The sequence below is a fragment of the Electrophorus electricus genome, chromosome 18, assembly GCF_041902795.1.
Source record: "Electrophorus electricus isolate QZ-2024a chromosome 18, ASM4190279v1, whole genome shotgun sequence".
In the NCBI taxonomy this organism is placed as follows: Eukaryota; Metazoa; Chordata; class Actinopteri; order Gymnotiformes; family Gymnotidae; genus Electrophorus; species Electrophorus electricus.
Window position 1 is genome coordinate 7,914,802 of NC_137514.1, and position 11,525 is coordinate 7,926,326.

Below are 11,525 nucleotides of genomic sequence, written 5' to 3' on the forward strand. Positions count from 1 at the left end.
GTAGCACAATGCAGGTCGGCAGTAGCGCCTCCAGTGGACGGCATGGGAATATCAGGCCCGACGTCCTCCCGAGGACGCAGTGGAGTAGTCACGTTTATGTTGCATACTTGATTGGAGTCAGGGTATACCTTCCCATCTAAGGTTTTCCTTTCCTACAGTCTTCCATGACAAGTTCTAATCCATGGGACACATTTTTTAATAAACACGACGACATTTAAATACATTTTCATATATGCATTTTAATTTTTTAGAACAAAAACATTTGATATACAAACCCATGAACCCATCCCAATTATATACCATTTTTTTCTTTCAAACATTTACATAATATAGAAAAAAAAAATAAATAAGTAACTCACTGTTCATCTGTGGAACAGTTCAGACATGCCTCTGTTGAGACAGTTATATTTCTTCTCTTTATAATTTTTTTTGAGTTTAAAGAGAAGTCCTTTAGCAGGATACAGAACATCAATGCTTTAGGAAGTTGTACGAGACGCACACAGCTCTCTTTAATAGTTGAACCCGTCTTGGCAAGGAAGTGCTAAGAAACAGCTTGGCTTTGTTTGTTGTACTCAAATTGGCCAATAAATGATTCAGCAATTACTCTGTGCCATTTAATTTTTCCTTCTTTAATCTTACAAGACTTGGGCCCACATCAATGCCTTCATATGAATCATTTAGTATTTAGGGCAAAAATTAATCTTATTGTTCTTAGATGAAATGTATTATATATTCTAGGTATGTCCGGCTCATTATACTAACTCCAATGTGTTCATGTTTGAGATTAATAAAAAAAAAATTAAAATTAAAAAGCAGTTAAATGCTTAAAAAAAAAAGTGTTCACAGATTAAAAATACAAGTTTCTAAATAATTAAACTGAGTTTTCCAAACGTGTCAGAAATATGCTGAATTGCATAGCCAGTACAACCATACTTATTCCTGCACTTTAATCCTGAAATCAGTCAAACCGATTAAACAGGTCAAAGCACAATACTGCTGATTCCCTTCCTGGGCCCAAACTAGACTGACTATCTTCTGTTACCCAGAGTAAAAGCAGAGTCATTGGGAACAAAAGAGGCCAAGCACGCCCTCTCTACAGGTTCAATGACCATTTTAAATCAGACAACTATGGTCTGTTAGGGCAAAAGAATCTCCGAGCATGGGTCCATTACCAAGCAGTCCAAGCGCCCCCCCCAAAAATAATAATAATTGTAAAAAAATTTTTTTAAAAGGGTAATCGGTGTTTTTCAGTGTTAGCTGGGAACTGTCACCTAAAATTGTTTTTCCATTTTCAATTCTGAGAACTCTATTAGTGAAGTTGAACAATGGGTCAAGCTGCTAAATTTTGCTATGAACAAATAAGATTTAGCAACAAAGTCCACAGCCTGACAACATAACTGTTAACTGTGTGAAAGTCCAAATGGTAAAACCAAACTGTACTGTTAAGCGCTAGTGAGCTTAACACTTAACACTCCAAATGAAGTGTCTTTTTGTGTCTTCACGTGCTCTTCAAAAAAAAAAAAAAAAAAAAAAAAAAAAAAAAAAAAAAAAAAAAACTTCAGAATGTCAATTAGCAGCTTTCATCGGCAGTTCAAATGGGTTCGTGCCTTTCTGTAAAAGTGATGGTCAAATGGTTTCTTCTTCAGGAAGCACCTATGAACAGTCAAAAGGGCAGGGGAGTTAAAGAGGGAAACGATCCTAGGCTGTGTTTAGACAACAAAGAACAACACTTAGTACTTCTTTCCCATATTTACACAACTAAATACACCACTGGAACGGAATTACCTGCTATACTGCATCCGCACTTAGCATGACTATATTGAGAATTCGAAAGCAGTTGTGCATGACTAAAAAGCAAGCCTAAGTACACATTATTCATCAGACAAACCAACACACTCACTTTCATCATCCGAGTCAAAACCGAAGAGGGAAGTGCATTTTTCTCTGTGCGCCTGAAGCTCTTCGTCAGTATCGAAGGAGGCTGAGCATCGTGAGCAGCACTGTCTCTTGGTGGGGCTGACGATGCTCACAGTGGAGCCCTTGGGGCTCAGCTGGGGCCCCTTCCAGCGCTTCGGCATGCTGATGTATGATTCATCCAGGTACGCCGATGGCGGAGGGCGGACAAACGGCTTGTTACTCATTTTCCCGTACTCCATCAATTGCTCTTTCGAGGCCACGGCTGCAGGCGGTTTCACGCGGGCCTCTCGCCCGTGCTTGCTGTGGCCATTGACAAGCCTGGGGCTCTTGTTGGCGTAGCTCACTGAACTTCTATTTAACATCAGAGGCTTTTCGTCCTCTAGTTTAACAGGTGTCGCACTCTTTGTCTGTTGTGCACCTTCAGCTGGCTGTGTCTGAGAAGGAGCAGCCGTTATGCCTTCAAGCGTCTGCTGCATTTCTGAAGGGTTAGCATTTGAGGCTGTTAGGTTCATCTCAACAACTTTCTCACACTTTTTAAAACTGGAGGTTACTGACTTGTTCTTTTTGGGTAGGGCCTTTTTCCGAACTAGTTTGTAATGAACCCTTTCGTGACTGTACAATAGCTTGGAGTTGGCAAATTGCCCTGCGCATCCAGGAAAGCAGCACACCGCTCTCAGTGGATGATGATCTTTCAACATGTGGTCACCAAGCGCCAGCCGCGTTTTGAACCTCTCCTTACAGTCAACATGGTAGCATGGGTGCTTGAGGTTACCCCGGTGAGAAACAACATGGTCAAAAAAGTGCTGAGGGCTCCAGATCCTTCTGCCACAGAAAAGACATTTCTCCTTCGCAAGGTTGTAAAAGAACTCGAGGGCTTTTGTGTCACCAGGGTGGTGAATGAGCACGTGTGAAAGGACAGGGCTTGGTCTTGTTTGGAACGTGCATGCTTCCACAGGACATTTAACCATAGGAGGAGTACCGCAGAGCTTCTTCTTCTGCACTGGTTTCGAGGCCTCATCCAATTCCGTCCCATTCTCCTGATTTATTGCATTTGTCACACCAGCTGCAACATTCTCTTGTTGGGTTCCGTCTGTGAGATTAAGAGTTACAGCACTTTCCTTCTGTTTCTGATCAACGCCAGACCTCTCGTTCTGCCCACTGTCTACCTTTCTTCTTTTTGCTGATTCATCATCCTCTTTCTGGTCAGCAAGCCTATTCTTTTTTTTCCTGATCCTAGTTTTCTCCAACATTTCTTTTTCTTCTGGGGTTGTCCAATTCAAGCTTTTCCTTTCCTTACTGGTGCTGTCTGCCTTCACCTGTTCAGCCTCTGACCCAACCACAGTCTCCTGGTCATCTTTTTCCTGTTTTGTTATTGATGGTACATTTTTCTCACCATTTGATTGACAGCTCTCTTCCTGAACATGCTTCATGTTTCTCCTTTTTCTAAGTACTCCATTTGCTCTGTGAACATTACTGTCCTGGGTGCCTGAAACATCTCCCTCAGTCTTTGCTTTCCTGGCTAATCTTGCCCTAAGGAACTTTCCCTTGGACTCCGACTTTCTAACTAAGCCCCTCGTGAAGTATCTTACCTTTGTCTTGGGAATGCGCCCCTGATCATCTTCCTTTTTCTCTTCCACCTCCTTGCCCTCTTCCAGTTCTCCTGTGGCTCCAATTTTTTTGAAATTCTGCTTCAATGATCGTCCATTGGCATCCAAGTTATTCTCCACCTTGTGCTGAGGTGAGGTCTCCCTTCTAACGTTCAGCTTCATCAGCAGTCTTGATTTGATTTGTGCAAGTCCAGGTCTCATTTTCTTTGGCAGTGCCCTGGGGACAATCTGATCAGGTTTCTCAGACAGTGTAGTTAAACCCTCTTTTAAATCTTTTATGTGCTTCTTAAAATGACACAACGGGCCATGTGCGTAATTGAAGCAATGACAAAACATGCACTTTCTTTCGATCCGGTAATGCCAGAATGCGTGTCTCAGAACCGATGAGCTTTTGCATTCTTTACCGCAAAGTCCACAGCAATGCAAAAGCCGCACGACAGTCTGAGAACCAGACACGGGAGCTGAGCTGTTGGTCACTGCACGCATATCCCAAGGCAGCTCATTCTGGTCTTCCTCTGGCTCCTGAGGTTTCTCTTCTGCAAGGGAAGCAGGGATCTTGTGCTCACTGGCCATTACAGATGCATTTTCAGAAACAGGCCTTACTTCCTTTGGAGCAACAGGTGCATGTTCATGACTGTCAGTTATTTTTTCAAGAGTAGACATATTGTCAGCAGTTATTTGAAGTGCAATTTCAGGCACAGGAGTAGTGTTCACTGTTGTTTCGAGTGCATGTTCATGGACAGAGTCATGGTCAGTTGATTTTTCGGATCCACTTTCAGACGTACAAATATCAGTAGCTTTGTCAGGTATAATATCCGGAGTAAAAACTGCTATTTCTTGTGTATTTTCAGGTGAAAGAACAGTATCAGCAACAAGGTTAATGGTTTCATCTTGGAGAAAATCAACAGTACTGTTTTCCAGCACACTGACCATACCGTCTGCCAGTAAAGAATCCTCAACAGGTGAAACTAATAGCAGTTCTGGACCAGGATGCATCTCCAAACTAGATCCCTCATGGGTATCAACAGTGCCCTCTACAGGTGCAGAGACCTCTAGTGTTAAAGCAGTGGTAAGAAAAGTTGACTCAATCTCCACCTGTGTGACAGTGTTCACTGGCTCACAAGGATCATTTTCAGATGTAGGGGTCAGAAGAGGACTTTCTTGCTCAACAGCAAGGACAGGCATTGTAACTAAATTGTCAGTCAGAGCATCATTCAAAATTCCCTCTACTTCAGGCACTTTTGCGTAGGTGTGGAATTTTCGAATGAAGGCAAGATCATCATGCAGCCAAAAGGCAAACTCTTCAGTGTCCTTTTCTTCATCTCTCCATGAGGAAGTTGATTCTTCAGACAGTAACTGAAGAAGAGAATTCGAAGCTTCAGTATGAGGCTGTGCAGGAGGACCCTGACATGGACTTTTAGATTCCTTAAAATTGGACTCTGTAGTTAAAGTCATTTTACAGACAGGCCAGCCCTGAACATCAGAAGGGAGGTCAACTTCATTGTCAGGGTAGGAAATCTCCATCGTGATTTCAATGACTGGCGTCTGAACTGAAATACCCTTTACATTTAACTGCTTTGGCTTCCTCCCTGGTTTTTTGCCTTGCCTTGGAGCACTGTTTTCTGCCTGAGCAGCCAACTCCTCCAGGAGCCAGCGGGGTTTCCTGCCCCTGCGTTTATGGGTCTTCTTCTCTGCCTGTCTGGTGAGGAACCTTTGGTGTCTGTTGCTCAGCTGTCTGGCATGGTTCTGCGCCAAGTCTAACTGTCTGAAAGAACGCCGAACAGGACAGGGTTCCGGATCCTTTACGACCTTTGATCCTGGTTTTCTCCCTCTCTTCTTAGGTAATGGAATTTTAGAGGTTGTGTCCTCAGAAAGAGGCCTGACCTGTTTGTCTACCACCTCGGATTCTTGTTTGTTGGTGGGCTTTGCCACCTGTTCTTTAATAGTTCTTTCTGGTTCCACTCTGCATTTGCATTGACCTCTAACACAGCAGCTGGGAACCCACTTGTCCTCTTCCATAATCTCACAGAGGGCGGCCTTAGCCACCTTTTCGCTCATGAGCTTAAGGCAGTTCGTTCTTATGTTGAGAAGGCTCCAGAATTCAGGGTCGAAGTACAGGCCTTTTTTCAGAATCTGAATCAGCTCAAAACGGACGTGGTTCCCAATGGGACTGGTGTCGAGATGGTATTCCTGATCAGGGTGATTGTATAGAAGGAACACGGTTTTGTAGGCCTCGACAGTGCGCTCCAGGAAGAATACAAGCAGGGCACAGGCTCTGCAGACTTCCAGGTCGTTGGGAAGCAGGTATGCAATGATTTTGTAGATGAGAGACTTAGTGACTGGTTCGTTTTTGAGGTCAGTCTGCAGGGCTCGTGCACAGAGCTCTAAGCAAAATGTCAACCCATCCTGCTCCAGCTGCTAAAAACAAATGCAAATAAAAATTCACATGTGAGCACAAGAAAAACACTAAATAGCATAACACATTGCATTTAATAATTAAAACATACACATACAGGCTATTTCATATTTTAGGAATGTGTTTATCTAGTCCTAGACTACAAAAGCTTTTCAGTGAACAAAATCCACTGAATACAATAGACTACTCCTGTATTTGAAAAATGAACCATAAATGTATAATGTAAGAGGTCTAATTTAAAAATGCATATTTTTTGATACATTTACATACCTCTGCCAGAATCACCTTGATAAATGGAAAGATTGCCTTTATGTTGGTGGCTGACAAAATCATCTGTTTGCATTCCTCCAGAAATTCTTCTCTGGGTGTGTTCATTCTGAGGTACAGTTTACACCATATGAAGACCAAATGCCTGAGGGTACACCATATGCATGTGTATATTAGTAAGAACACCAAAATGACACTTGTGGGGGGTAAAACTGCACATATAAACAAACTTACATATAGTAAAACACAGATAAATATTACACATACAATACAAAACCACATTGACCACTCATACATTAAATTTTCAAATCAGCAAAGTTTTCCAAGAAACCAGACCCATAAAGTTTCATCTTCTGTCGGCCATGATGCTCCCTCACATCTAGCTGTTTCTGACTCATAGGCCGCCATGTTGGGGGACTCACCAAAGGTAGCACATGTCTCCACTCATAAGCTGCTGTAAGAGGAAGCTTCTGCTCAGGCCCAAGAGCAACTCCTCCTTTTCCTCCTTCTCCACCATGCAGAGAATCTCAACGGCATCCTTCCCATCGATCTCTGCCATCTTCACATCAAGACCAAACATGAGCACTGGCAAACTAAACCTTCATATCAGCAAACACATCTAATATTTGACATAAGAAATTTCCAATACACACGCGCATATTATATTTACTTATTTAGTCTTTGTAATCGGTCCACTACTCTGACTGGATCATGACAGGTCAAAGGAAACTGAATTTAATTGACTCACCTCCTTCAACAGTCGCTCTTGCTCAGAAGCCTTGCAAAGACAGGTGAGGTAGGCCTGCTTAAAGAACAGGTGTCGTCCAGCGGTCAGGTGCTGACTGCATCTCTGGGCCAGCACCATGGCCTCCCGGGTCTGCTCACATGCCAGCAAATAACGAACACGAAGCTCGAAGAAGATGGATAACTCAGAGCTCAAATATCTTTCCACTGCGAAGGAAACAATGACCAATAAGCGGAATGTTAACAACCCACCTGTTTATTATCTAGAATTCACTGAGATTTGTAAATACAGACATACAAACAGCCATTCAAAATACATAAACAAAACACCCAGACACAAACATTAGAATACAAATCAAATTCAAACCCCTTTTCCATTTGTTTAAGATGGGAAGAAAAGTGCCTAAAACTAAACCTGGACCAAGGCAAGTAAAATAAATTACAAAGATTATTCTTGTGTTGTCTTATTCTTAACGAAGCCAATAGAAACTAAATGGATTTGGTTGAGAAATAAGTCATGCAGACCAAGTAAAAGTCCATGTGTCAGGCCAGATCAGGTCCTTGTAATCCACTGTGCTGGTGTCTTATGAAAAGAGTCCAAAACAAACTGAACAAACCTTCCTCTTGTGCTTGTTCCGATTCCTTTAGGATTCCCTGCAGCACAGGGCTTGCCCATGGCCCCCCATCTCTGATGATCTGCCTGACTTGCAGGAGGTATACATTCTGGTATCTCACTAAACTTGAGTGACATTCCTACCAGAGGAGAGGCGACAAAGAGAGAAATCAGGATTTAGGTCTACCAACAAATCAACATGGTTTATAGTAAATATAAAATATCCAATGTCAGCGACTGTATAAAAAGAGTATTAAAGATGTTAAAAGTATAGGGAGTAGAAAAGACACTAAATGGAATAAAGAAATGATTAAAAACACGGTCTGGTTATTTACTTGTTTTATTGTTGTAGCATATTTACTAACCTGACAATAGGCGGTTAGGGGCTGGGATATTTGAAAAGCTACTTAAGAACAAGTGCTGTGGCAACAAATGGACAACCAATTCATTATCATCGCTTTCTACTCTCACATAAAAATTTTAACCACTCCAACTTTAATATAAAACTTCTACAGAAGAGGAGCCCAATCCATGTGATGGAATTACCTGAAATGAATCCAGAATCTCTTTTAAAGGGTCCTCTGGAAATTCATCTTTCCCAAAAAATAACAGCAGCTCAAAGACACTCCTGCAAAGAAAAATGTTCATAGAGTTTAAGCACTATTTTCATTGTAGTTCCCAGCTCATAGCCAATACAAATGATGGAAAAAGGTATGGCACTTTTAAAACCACTGCAACAGATCACCAACCTCATGATCTCAAAGCCAAAGTTCAACATACAAAATTAAGCAGGTCAGACCATGGGCGCAACTAGATTATGACAAGGTTATACTCACAGAGCAATACTGCTCAGTGTGTAGCGCACATGCTCACAATCAGAAGGGAAGGAGGTGGCACCATGCACAAATGTACATAGTGCACTCCTCAGGACCTGGAGCTGAGGCAGGGGCACCTGCCATCGCCCTGTCTGTTCCTCAACCAGCTAGAAGGAAAAGCAAATAAGACAGGAGGGAATGAGAGGGGAAAACAAGGGAGATCAGAGGTGAGACCAAAAGGGGAAAAAGCATAAATCAAAAACAAAAAAGTAACACTGCAGGCCACACTGTGCTTTCCCCAACAATAACACAAAAGTTTTAAACTCTTAAGGGACTGTTGCTTAGATGATGAGGAGTTCAGTTAAGTGCACTGACAGCAGGTAAAATGCCAGTAGACTGCAGTTTCAGATATTCAGAAGCAGCTAATGAGGCAGATGGCTACGAGGGAACGGACTAGTTGGACCATTTAAATTGTAATATGAGAACATTAGTCCTAGAACATTTGAAAACATTTAATAAACATTTATGAACAAATGTTCTCTATACAACCAAAAAATCCTGCACTGATAAATAAACTAAGCAAATTAAAACACTTGTGAATAAAAACAATGGCGTTTCAAAATACAGAGACTAGCTAGCTAGCTACGTTAAGTGTACAGGAACTTCAGCGATGCAGTGTTATAACCAAGAAACGTTGCACAATTCAAGCAAAACATGCACAAAGACCACTTAAGGCCGAATTAATTATTACAGCAAATATCATCACACAGTAAACCAGGATTATAATAGTATACCGAGATTGCTCTACTCTTTGCTAAGCTACCTCCCTAGCTGGCCAGCCAGTTTAGCTCACACTAACTGACTGTTTCTCTGCTTGTTTTGGAATGTAGACGTTAGCTAGCCTAACCAAGCTAGCTAATAATAGGCTAGCTGACACAAGACAGCGGAAAATGACATTTCGACTAAAAAAAACATCAATTATTTTGATATTTGCAACACAGCTCTTGGATTTTTAAGAATCTTGAGGAGTACTAGTGTAGTGGCATTTATATTACAGCTAACAGCAGTCGAGCACAGACACTGGGGGAGGGGAGCTCGCTGGTAAGCTAACGTTAGTTAGCTAGCTAACGCCAGCTAGCGAGGAGCTAGCTGGCTAACCTACGTTAGCTAAGCTGTTTGTTTTTCTCGTCCGACCGAATAGCGTTTATGTGCGACTTCACAGCTTACCTCACAAAATCTTGCACAGTATAACTTGCTCTGGAGTCCACGTTCGTCGCTTGCACTAGTGTTTATCAAACTCTCCAGTTCTTTTTTAAACCTGTCCAACTCCAATTCACTCTCTTCTTCCGCCATACTGCTTGTCTAACCCAGCGCGTACGACACACACCGCGAACGTTACCATGTACCAAACCCGACCTTCCTCGAAATCCGATTGGTTAGCTGACCTGTCAATCATCGCAGAGCTGCGGGGCGTGTGATTTGTCATTGGAGATCAGTGCATTTCAATCATATCATGGCCCGCTTGTGTCCTTATTCTGTACATTTGATTTGTCAGTGTGGAACTTTAACTTTCGTCTGTTTACCAACCCCCGAGCTCACTTAATCACCTGTAGTTTAATTGTTCAAAGGAGTATTTATTTTACTTTCGTTTTCATACGTCGGAAAAATACGAATACACGTTCCCGAAGGTTTGGCATGCTTATCTTTTCAAAACCTTACCTACATCATAAGTACAACTCTGCACGCAGTGCGCACATTTCATTCATTGAACTTCTTGATTTAGCTCACAGGGATGCTTAATTATCTTACCTTCTATAGCACGTGTCATGTTAAGCCATGTGACGTAACAGTTTTTTTTCATTAACCAATCACTGCTGGAGAGTCATTAGTGCCGCAGTAGCTATTGGCTACCGAATGTGCAAGAGCCGGCAATGGCGCTATATATCTAATGGGCGCCAAGGCTTGAATTTAATCGTTTTCCAGCTGAATGATAAAAGTTGGTGTGTATAAGGGTGTCGTTTGCTAGTCTTCTCAAATTTGAATGTGTTGGTTTTTCTTGCACTGCAGCAATTTCTGATTTGGAGTAAGTAGCTTTCCTTCAGCAGTTAAAGCTTTCTAATTATTTTCTTTATTTTAAATATTGAGTTGTGTGCCTGTGAGCTATTGCTAAGGCAGTAAACAGTGTGTGCACTTCCTGTGTCTGTTGATGGGGTTAACTTTCATTCTTGTTGGTTATGTAGTATTGTCCTTTATGCTGCCAAATGGTAAGACACTTGACAATCGCATGCTCTTGAGGTCTCTCTCTCCCACACCCCACCTCTCTTCACAGGTCAGTTAGCTACACCCAATAGCTGCCATGTCTGCAGGGCTACAGATGCTTGGCACTGCACTGGGGACACTGGGCTGGCTGGCTGCCCTAGTGGCCTGTGCCCTTCCTCTGTGGCGTGTGACTGCCTTCGTAGGCAGCAACATCGTGACTGCACAGATAATCTGGGAGGGCCTATGGATGAGCTGCGTGGTAGAGAGTACTGGTCAGATGCAGTGCAAGGTCTTCGACTCCGTGCTGGCTCTGCCGCCGGATCTGCAGGCGTCGCGGGCCATTCTCGTCATCGCTCTCCTGCTCGCCCTTGTGGCCGTAGTCGCCAGCATTGCTGGTGGTGAGTGCACCAACTGCATGCCACGAGGCTCTACCAAAGCCAGGGTGGCTACAGCAGCTGGTGCCAGTTTCCTCCTCGCGGGGCTTCTGAGCCTCGTGCCACCGAGCTGGACGGCAAACGTGGTGATCAGCAACTTCTACAACCCGCTGGTGGCCCAGTCACAGAAGCGGGAGCTTGGGGCAGCCGTCTTTATCTGCTGGGGAGCAGCTGCACTCATGCTGACTGGAGGAGGGCTTCTTTGCACATCTTTCCCCACAGCTATGGGAAAGAAATCGGTCCACTATAAACCAGCGTCTCAGACCAGTAGAGAACACGCAGCTTGTGTCTGAGCATGGTGGGCTGGTGTAACTCTTTTTTTTAATTATTTTTTATTTTTGGGGTCGTCCCCTAAGTGTAACGCCTTGTGTAAATAAAGTAATTTTTAGTTATGGGTTTTCTTTCATGCGTAGTACCGAGTTACTTTTATCCAGCAGATGGCGCTGTTGCGAT

General features: G+C 42.9%; 2 protein-coding genes across 4 annotated transcripts; one reads left to right on the forward strand and one right to left on the reverse strand.

The window, feature by feature from the left end:
* Positions 1 to 219: 219 nt before the first annotated feature.
* On the reverse strand, positions 220 to 9,741 carry znf654 (zinc finger protein 654). Of its 3 annotated transcripts, none has more exons than XM_027009305.3 (9): positions 9,607 to 9,741; positions 8,401 to 8,546; positions 8,111 to 8,192; positions 7,569 to 7,704; positions 6,956 to 7,158; positions 6,630 to 6,766; positions 6,211 to 6,352; positions 1,901 to 5,939; positions 220 to 1,653 (listed from the first exon to the last, which is right to left on the reverse strand). In XM_027009305.3, the coding sequence occupies exons 1-9, from the start codon at positions 9,730 to 9,732 to the stop codon at positions 1,643 to 1,645; spliced, it is 5,022 nt and encodes a 1,673-aa protein (XP_026865106.3). In that variant the 5' UTR covers positions 9,733 to 9,741; the 3' UTR covers positions 220 to 1,642. The 3 variants fall into 3 exon arrangements, with proteins under 3 accessions (XP_026865106.3, XP_026865097.3, XP_081557344.1); XM_027009296.3 differs by having other exon boundaries at positions 1,901 to 5,942; XM_081701218.1 differs by lacking the exon at positions 9,607 to 9,741 and having other exon boundaries at positions 1,901 to 5,942; positions 8,438 to 8,546.
* Positions 9,742 to 10,371: 630 nt separating this feature from the next.
* Positions 10,372 to 11,416, forward strand: cldng (claudin g). Its single transcript, XM_027008810.2, has 2 exons — positions 10,372 to 10,462; positions 10,709 to 11,416. Exon 2 carries the CDS (start codon positions 10,736 to 10,738, stop codon positions 11,363 to 11,365), a length of 630 nt encoding a protein of 209 aa, XP_026864611.2. The 5' UTR covers positions 10,372 to 10,462; positions 10,709 to 10,735; the 3' UTR covers positions 11,366 to 11,416.
* Positions 11,417 to 11,525: the final 109 nt, after the last annotated feature.

Bases quoted from the DNA above. Each gene is read 5' to 3' on its own strand.
- znf654 (XM_027009296.3), bottom strand. From the start codon at position 9,732: ATGGCGGAAGAAGAGAGTGAATTGGAGTTGGACAGGTTTAAAAAAGAA. The intron at 8,547-9,606 runs GTAAGCTGTGAA...TTTTCCTTCTAG, and splicing joins ACTGTGCAAGATTTTGTGAG to CTGGTTGAGGAACAGACAGG. The intron at 6,767-6,955 runs GTGAGTCAATTA...CTTGATGTGAAG, and splicing joins AAGAGCGACTGTTGAAGGAG to ATGGCAGAGATCGATGGGAA.
- cldng (XM_027008810.2), top strand. From the start codon at position 10,736: ATGTCTGCAGGGCTACAGATGCTTGGCACTGCACTGGGGACACTGGGC.